Raw genomic sequence first — 8,863 nt, 5'->3', positions numbered from 1 at the left:
TACCATCTAAACCTCATCTCAAAACTTACCTAAAAGCTCATTCACACTAATATAGATAGTTTCCTATGTCTAAAAGATGGATGTTTTATAAAGTTTCTTTAGATCAGAAACTTCCTGTTTTTCAATCTCCATCCTTACTCAACTAAATCTAAAATTCAATACCATCTCATCCTGATATCAAAACTTGGCTAAAAGCTTCTTCACCTCATCCGTAGGATTTCTTATGTCTAAAAGATAGATAATTTATAAATTTTTAAAATAAGAAACTTTTTATTTTTTCTCCATCCTTCATCAACTATATTTAAGAAGCAATACCATCGCTAACTCATCTAAAAACATGGCTAAACGATGGATGTAGGGTGTCATATGTCTAAAAGATGGATGCTTCATAAAGTTTCTAAAATAAGAAATTTTCTATTTTTTCAATCTTCATCCTTTATCAACTAAATCTAAGATTCAATACCCTCTCATTCTCATCTCAAAACTTGGCTAAAAACTCGTTGACATGATATCTAGGGTTTAGATACCCTAAAAGATGAATCTAGAAGCTCCTTGACACTATCTCTATGGTTTACTAAGTCTAAAATATTGATGTTTAATAAAGTTTCTAAAATAAGAAACTTTCTATTTTTTCAATCTCCATTCTTCATCAACTAGATCTAAGATTCAATACCCTCACATTCTCATCTCGAAACTTGGCTAAAAGCTCCTTGACATCATCTCTAGGATTTTTTATGTCTAAAAGATGAATGCTATGTAAAGTTTCTAAAATAAGAAACTTTCTATTTTTCCAATCTCCATCCTTAATCAACTAAATCTAAGATTTAATATCATTTCATCATTATCTCAAAACTTGGCTAAAAGCTCCATGACATTATCTGTAGGGTTTCCTATGTCTAAAAGATGTTTGTTTTATAAAGTTTCTAAAATCAGAAACTTTCAGTTTTTTCAATTCTCATCCTCATCCTAAAAATTAGCTAAAAGCTCATTTACACCATCTATAGGATTTCCTATATCGAAAAGATTGATGTTTTAGAAATTTTCTAAAATCACAAACTTTCTATTTTTTTAGTCTCCGTACTTCATCAACTAAATCTAAGATTTATTACCATCGCATCCTCATCTCAAAACTTGGCTAAACGATCATTTACACCATCTCCAGGGTTTCATATGTCTAAAAGAGATGTTTTATAAAGTTTCTAAAATAAAAAAAATTTAATTTCTTCCTCATCTTTCATGAACTAAATCTATGATTCAATACCATCGCTAACTCATCCCAAAATTTAGCTCAAAGCTCCCTGACACCATCTCTAAGGTTTACTAAGTGTAAAAGATTGTTGTTTTCTAAAGTTTTAAAAATTAAAATTTTTATATTTCTTCAATCTCCATCCTTCATAAAGTAAATTTAAGATTCAATACCGTCTCATTCTTATCCTAAAACTTGGCTAAAAGCTCGTTGACACCATCTCATCCTAATCCCAAAACTTGGCTAAATGCTCCTTAATACCATCTCTAGGGTTTCCTATGTTTAAAAGATTTATGTTTTAAAAAGTTTCTAAAATCATAAACTTTCTATTTTTTCAATCTCCATCATTCATCAACTAATTCTAAGATTCAATACCCTCTCATTCTCATCCCAGAACTTGGCAAAATGCTCATTAACATCATCTCTAGGGTTTACTAATTTTAAAATATTGTTGTTTTATAAAGTTTCTAAAATAAGAAACTTTCTATTTTCTCAATCTCCATCATTCACCAACTAAATCTAAGATTCAATATCATCTCATCCTCATCTCAAAACATTGCTAAAAGCTCATTGACACCATCTCTAAGGTTTAGTGAGTCTAAAAGATGGATATTTTAACGATTCTTAAATAAGAAGCTTTCTATTTTTTCAATCTCCATCCTCCATCACCTAAATTAAAGATTCAATACCACCGCATCGTCATCTCAAAATATGACTAAAAGCTCCTTAACACCATCTCTACGGTTTCATATGTCTTAAACATAGATGTTTTATAAAGTTTCTAAAATAAGAAACTTTTTATTTTTTCTCCATCCTTCATCAACTAAATCTAAGATTCAATATCATCGCTAAGTCATCCTAAAACTTAGCTCAAAGCTCCATGACACCATCTCTAGGTTTACGAAGTGTAAAAGATTTATGTATTATAAAGTTTCTAAAATATGAAACTTTCTATTTTCTCAATCTCCATCCTTTATCAACTAAATCTATGATTCAATACCCTCTCATTCTCATCCCAAAACTTGGCTAAAAGCTCGTTGACACCATCTCATCCTTATTCCAAAACTTGGTTAAAAGCTCCTTTACACCATTTCTAGGGTTTCCTATGTCTAAAAGATGAATTTTTTTATAAAGTTTTTGAAATAAGAAACTTTCTATTTTTTCAATCTCCATCCTTCATCAACTAAATCTAAGATTCAATACCATCTAAACCTCATCTCAAAACTTGACTAAAAGCTCATTCACACCATATAGATGGTTTCCTATGTTTAAAATATGGATGTTTTATAAAGTTTCTTTACATCAGAAACTTCCTGTTTTTAAATCTCCATCCTTCCTCAACTAAATCTAAAATTTAATATTATCTCATCCTCATCCCAAAACATGGCTAAAAGCACCTTGACACCATCTCTAAGGTTTACTATGTCTAAAAGGTGGATGTTTAATAAAGTTTTTAAAATAAGAAACTTTCTATTTTTTCAAACTCCATCCTTCATCAACTAAATCTAGGATTCAATATCATCTCATCCTCATCCCAAAACATGGCTAAAAGGTCATTGACAGCGTCTCTAGGGTCTCCTATGTCTAAAAGATGGATGTTTTATAAAGCTTCTAAAATTAAAAACATTCTATTTTTTCGATCATCATCCTTCATCAATGTAATCTAAGATGGTATTGAATCTTAGATTTAGTTGATCAAGGATGGAGATTGAAAAAATCGAAAGTTTATTATTTTAGAAAGTTTAAAAAACCTCCATCATTTAGACATAGGAAACCCTATAGATGGTGTCAATGAGCTTTTAGCCCAGTTTTGAGATCATGATGAGATGATATTGAATCGTAGATTTAGTTGATGAATTATGGATATTGAAAAAATAGAAAGTTTCTTACTTTATAAACAATATAAAACATACAACTTTTAGATGTAGGAAACCCTAGAGATGATGTCAACGAGCTTTTAGCCATGTTTTGGGATAAGAATGAGAGGGTATTGAATCTTAGATTTAGTTGATAAAAGATGGAGATTGAAAAAATAGAAAGTTTCTTGTTTTAGAAACTTTATAAAACATCCATCTTTTAGACTAACTAAACCCTAGAGCTGATGTCAACGAGCTTTTATTCAAGTTTTGAGATAAGGATTAGATAGTGTTAAATCTTAGATTTAGTTGATGAATGATAGAGATTGAATAAATAGAAAGTTTCTTATTTTAGAAACTTTATAAAACATCCATCTTTTTTAGACATATGAAACTCTCGAGATTGTTTTTTTTTTTTTTTGATCGGTAAAGAGGGGTTAGGCAAGACCCCGACCAGAATTCATTAAAGAACTAAAGAAAATACAAGGAGCTATGGAGGCTTAAAAAGCCTAGTACAGAAGGACCAAGGACCAAACAAGGAAAAATCAGTAGTACAGAGCATAAATATAGAGGCCCAAGAAGGCACTAACAAGATCCAAGAGATGAGGAAACGAGCCAGAGGAACGAAGGCAATCAAAGTCTTCCAGGTGATAAACATAAAGAATTCTTATAATCTCGGGTAGGAGGTCCCTGAAGCATCGAGGGAGGTAATGTCTTTAAGGTCTTGGGGGATGAGATGGATGGGAATGTCATCACCTTCACAGCAGCAGTAAGGTTTGGAGAGAAAATCCGCCCCCGCATTTGCTTCCCTCCAGTTATGGGAGATATGCCATTCCTTAAAGGTGGAGAGGATTTGTCTAATATTGTGAATGATTGGGATAGCCTTCCAGGGGGTTTGCCAAAGATGAAGAATGACATTTACAGATATCAGCGAGTCAGATTCAATCCACAAATTGTGGCAGCCCTTGGCAGCAGCCAACTTGATACCATAATAAATTGCCTTCATTTCAAGAAGGTGAATGTCCTCAACATCAGCTCTGATAGAGTACAGAGCTAGAGTATCCCCATGCCAGTTTCGGATAATCCCACCAAGCCCAGCTTTGTCATTGACCAGGGCGGCATCAGAGTTAAGTTTGGACCAATTAGCTTTAGGACATTCCCAAGAACAGAACTGGGCAATCTGATCCTTTTGGATACAAGCAAGGCCAAAACTTTCAGCAGTTTTTATATTTCTTGGGTTCCTTATGTCATTTAGGTGGAGATGAAGCATTCTACCTCGAATAGCACTAAGGATGGTCTGGAGGATGAGCTGTTTATGTCTTGGAGGTTTGCCATGAATTCTGTTATTCCTTTCGCACCAGATCATATAGATGGCAGTACAGAAACCCACCTTAATGAGGGTTGAAGCCTGACCATCATCCTTGAAATTGCAGCGGATCCATTCCTCTTCTTTCAAAAGAGTCTTGTGAGGTCTTCGTCTATATCCACATTTCCAGGTGATAGTACGCCAGATCCACGAAGAGAAAGAACCATTAAAGAACAGGTGATCGACAGATTCAGGAACAGCTCTGCATAAAGGGCATTTGAGGTCACTATTTCGGCCCAAGAAGTATAGTCTATCGCGAGTACTAAGTCTGTTCAGTAAGGCTTGCCAGGCAATGAAGCTATACCTCGGAATGTGGCCTTTATTCCAAATAACTTTCCACCAGGGAGATGGGGGGTGGTGGTTTCTAAGACAGTCCCAAGCAGAATTTGTAGTAAATAAGCCACTAGGAGAGGGTTTCCAAATAGCCTTGTCAGTAGGGCCAAACAGGCCGGATTGAATGATGCCTCTGAGATCACTGAGATGGGATTGATTTAAGATATGGGACCAGCTTCCGTCTTTCTTCATGTCTGCAATGGAAGCAGAATTGATAAGGTTGAAAGTTATGCCTTCAGATGTTTGGGAATAGACAGGCCCATTGGGATGCCAAGGCTGGGTCCAAAAATCAACGTTCTTACCTTCACCAACACTATAGCAAATCTGAGAGATAGCCAAGGATCTGCAATGGAAGATACTCCTAACCCCCCAAGGAGGATTAGTAGGCATGGGCCTGGACCAGAAATTTTTCTTCCTTAGATATTTCAATTTAAACCATTTAACCCACAAAGAATTTCTGTCAGCAATGATTTGCCATAGGAGCTTGATTTGAGCAGCTCTATTCATATCAGAGAGATTTCGGATACCAGTTCCCCCTTCTTGCTTTGGCCTACAAAGAGTGTCCCAAGAGACAGGATGGTAGCTTTTCTTCCCAGACCAGAGGAATTCCCTGAAAAGCTTTTCAATCGAATTAAGAACCCCAGTAGGAATGTTGAACATAGCAGACCAGTAAATTTGAAAGGACGATAGCACAGTCTTGATCAATTCGACTTTACCCGCTCTCGAGAGGTGCTTGTTACTCCACAGAGCTAACTTATTACGGATTTTGCTGAGAAGAGGTTGGCAATCCCTTGCAGTTAGACGGGTGGTAACCAAAGGGAGACCCAGGTATCGAATGGGGAGAGTACCTTGTTTGATATCTAGGAGGGAACTCAAATCCCTTTTAGTTTGATCATTAACTCCAGTGATGAACAATTCACTTTTCTGAGGATTAGCTTCCAGACCTGAAATTGCTTTGAATTTATCAAGACATTCTTGAATACCTGCACTAGAATTAGAAGTCGGGGAGGAAAAAATTATAACATCATCAGCATACAATACATGAGTGATCTGAAGATGACCTTTCCGGAAGGGAGTAGAGATTCTCCCAGCTAAAAGGGCATTGTTTAGAATGACAGATAGCATTTCCATGATAAGGCAGAAGAGGATGGGAGAGAGAGGATCTCCTTGTCTAAGCCCATTTGTAGCTTTGAAAAATCCTCTTCAGGATCCATTTATAAGGATCGAGAAAGAGGCGGTGGAGATACAATTGTGTACCCAATTGCACCAGACCTGAGGGAACCCAATTTTGAGCATGAATTTGATAAGGGCTGCATGAAGAACATTATCATAAGCCTTCCTGAGGTCAAGTTTAATACACATTGCCTTCTTATTAGTATCCTGGTGGAAGTTGTGACAGAGATCATGAGTGAGAAGCACATTATCTTGAATCAGTCTGTCCTTAATGAAAGCAGATTGATTTGGACTAATAATTTTACACATTACTCTGCTCATTCGGGATGCCATCAGCGTTGTAATGGCCTTGTAAATGAAGTTGCAAAGGGCAATGGGTCTGAAATGTTCAGGCATGGAAGCATTGTTGCATTTAGGGATTAAAGCAATGAAGGTGGAGTTCAGGGCAGGGGGGAGGTTACTGGTTCGGAAAAAGAATTGAATTGCAGCCACTACCTCATCACCCACAATGTACTAGAATCTTTTAAAGAAATTTCCATTGAATCCGTCCGGACCCGGGGCTCTATTACCATCGACTCTGAATCTGGAGTCCTTAATCTCTTCAGGAGTGAAGGGACGAATTAGGTGATTAGCTTCTTCAGCAGGTAAGGGAAAAAGGGGTTCAGGAACATCATTCATGAGACTTTGGTTATGATTCAGCAGGTCCTTGAAGTGGTTTACAATCGTTTCTTCCACAACACTTTGATCTGTAGAAATTTCACCATTTGGGAGCTGAATTCCATGAATCGAATTTTGGTTTCTTCTCATTGCCATTGCAGCATGGAAGAAGGCAGTGTTTGAATCACCCAGATTAAGCCAGTCAATTCTAGACTTTTGATGGTAGAGCTGTTCTTCTTGGTTAGCAATGGATCGATATTCCTCGCGAGCGGTGAGTTCCTCCTGACGAAGGGCAAGATTAGCAGGGTCCCCAGCAAGCTGGCTCTGGATGTTATCAAGATTTTGCTTAAGGAGAGGAGCCTTAATGTCAACTCTTCTAAAAACATTTTTATTCCACTCTTTGATAGCATGCTTAACGTTTTGGAGTTTTTTGGAGAGTCTGAACAGGGGGTTCCCCTTTATTTTGCAGTACCAAGCTTGTTCAACAATAGGGTAAAGAGAGTGGTCAGATAACCACATGTTGTGAAACTTGAAAGGTTTACCTCCACTAGATTCTTTAGGACAGAGGGTAATTATTATAGGAGCATGGTCGGATAAACCGGGGTTCTTGTATAGAAGGACAGATTTTGGGTGAGAGGTCAGCCACTCCACGTTTACTAAGGCTCTGTCCAATCTCCGGAGCTTCAGGTTACCAGTCCGAGAGCTATTGTTCCATGACAGCGATTGCCCAACAGCCCTTAGATCGGTTAGAGAACAGTTGTCAATGCACATATTGAAATCATCCATATCATGTTGAACCGGATCAGCTCCTCCCCAGTTCTCCTCAGAGAATCGGATAGCATTGAAATCCCCCAACGAGATCCACGGATTTTGAATAACATTTGCAATCCCACCCATAGTACCCTAGAGGATACGTCTTTCAGCTGGGTTATTGGAAGCATAAACAGCAGTAAACTCAAATTTCTGGTTAGAGACAGGGATGAAGCACTCACCATGAATATGTTGAAAAGACAATGAACTTATTTGGATTTGAATGACTTGGGGGTTCCATAGAACCCAAATGCGACCCTTGCGAGTATAATCATAATTGGCATGGACATACCAGTTATCACAGATATCAGAGATGAGGCCTTGCATATCTTCTTTGGAGGCTTTAGTTTCCAGGAGGCAGATAAGAGATAACTTGTTTTCTATTATAAGTCTTCGGATATCTGCCCGCTTTGTTTCGGAGCGAATGCCCCTAATATTCCAAGCTGCTAGACTGATCATTGGATACAAGTTTTTGAGTAGCATTGGGTCTTGGGGACGTAGGCTCTTGTACCAGAATCATGGACATCAGGTTTTCCTTCTTGAGCAATATGTGAGAAGAGGGAACAGCATGCCCAGGACTATTACGGAGGGGTTGCTGATCAAGGCCCAATTTAGGATCTTCAGCAGGAGTTTCAACATTACCAGTAATCTGCCCTTCTGTATTTAGGGGATCAGGCTCAAGAGCAAGGGAAGGAGAATAACACTGAACTTCATTGGGGATCGTCATGGATTCGTCAGTACTAGGAGTAACAGTAGTTTCATCTGAATCGTTGTCCCCCAATAGAGCAAAACTGTTCTGGGTTTGAGTATTCTGCTGAGAATGTTGGTAAGTTGGTGGGCTCTTAGAGGTAGCCATTACACTCACAGTTACTGACTTATCTGAATTTCCATCCTGAGTAGTAACAGTAGAGGATACAACCTTGTCAACTTGCGGTTGAACAGAGACAGGTCACCATTCCATTTTGCTTTTGGGGTAGGTTTGCTGAACTTTTTTGGGACATGCCTCTGAGGGATGGCTGAAGTTATTACAGTTTGTACATGCTGTTGGCTTCCATTCATATTCAACAAACTGGTTGTGGACACCATATGGCGAATGAATGGGAATGACCTCCGGATATTCAGCCCCTGCTTCAACTTCAACACACAACCTAGCATAGCTTAGCCTGGATTGTTCAGTTGTTCGAGTATCCATGTACAAAGGATTTCCAATAAAGCTACCAATTTTGCTAAGCCCGTTAGCAGACCAAAACTCTAGAGGAAGCCCGGGCAATCGAATCCAAATAGGAATTGATGTGAGCTTGAGATTTTCAAATGGCATCCCTGGTCTCCATTTCCGCAAAATCAGTGGTCTTCCACTATACGAGTGGTCCCCAGACTCTAGGACAGCCTCACAGTCATCAGGGCATGTGAACTGGAAAAGAT

At 37.9% G+C, this 8,863-nt stretch overlaps 1 protein-coding gene across 1 annotated transcript; it reads right to left on the bottom strand.

Annotated features, from left to right (window-relative positions):
- Nucleotides 1-6,487: 6,487 nt before the first annotated feature.
- LOC143888944 (uncharacterized) lies at nt 6,488-7,528 on the bottom strand. Its single transcript, XM_077393323.1, has one exon. The coding sequence runs from the start codon at nt 7,526-7,528 to the stop codon at nt 6,488-6,490; it is 1,041 nt and encodes a 346-aa protein (XP_077249438.1).
- Nucleotides 7,529-8,863: the final 1,335 nt, after the last annotated feature.

The sequence above is a fragment of the Tasmannia lanceolata genome, unplaced genomic scaffold (genome assembly GCF_043159265.1).
Source record: "Tasmannia lanceolata isolate RefF3 unplaced genomic scaffold, GAP_Taslan_0.1 ptg000012l, whole genome shotgun sequence".
Classification (NCBI taxonomy): domain Eukaryota; kingdom Viridiplantae; phylum Streptophyta; class Magnoliopsida; order Canellales; family Winteraceae; genus Tasmannia; species Tasmannia lanceolata.
The sequence above is the reverse complement of the archived record's forward strand: the minus strand, read 5'-3'. Positions and strand labels throughout refer to the sequence as shown.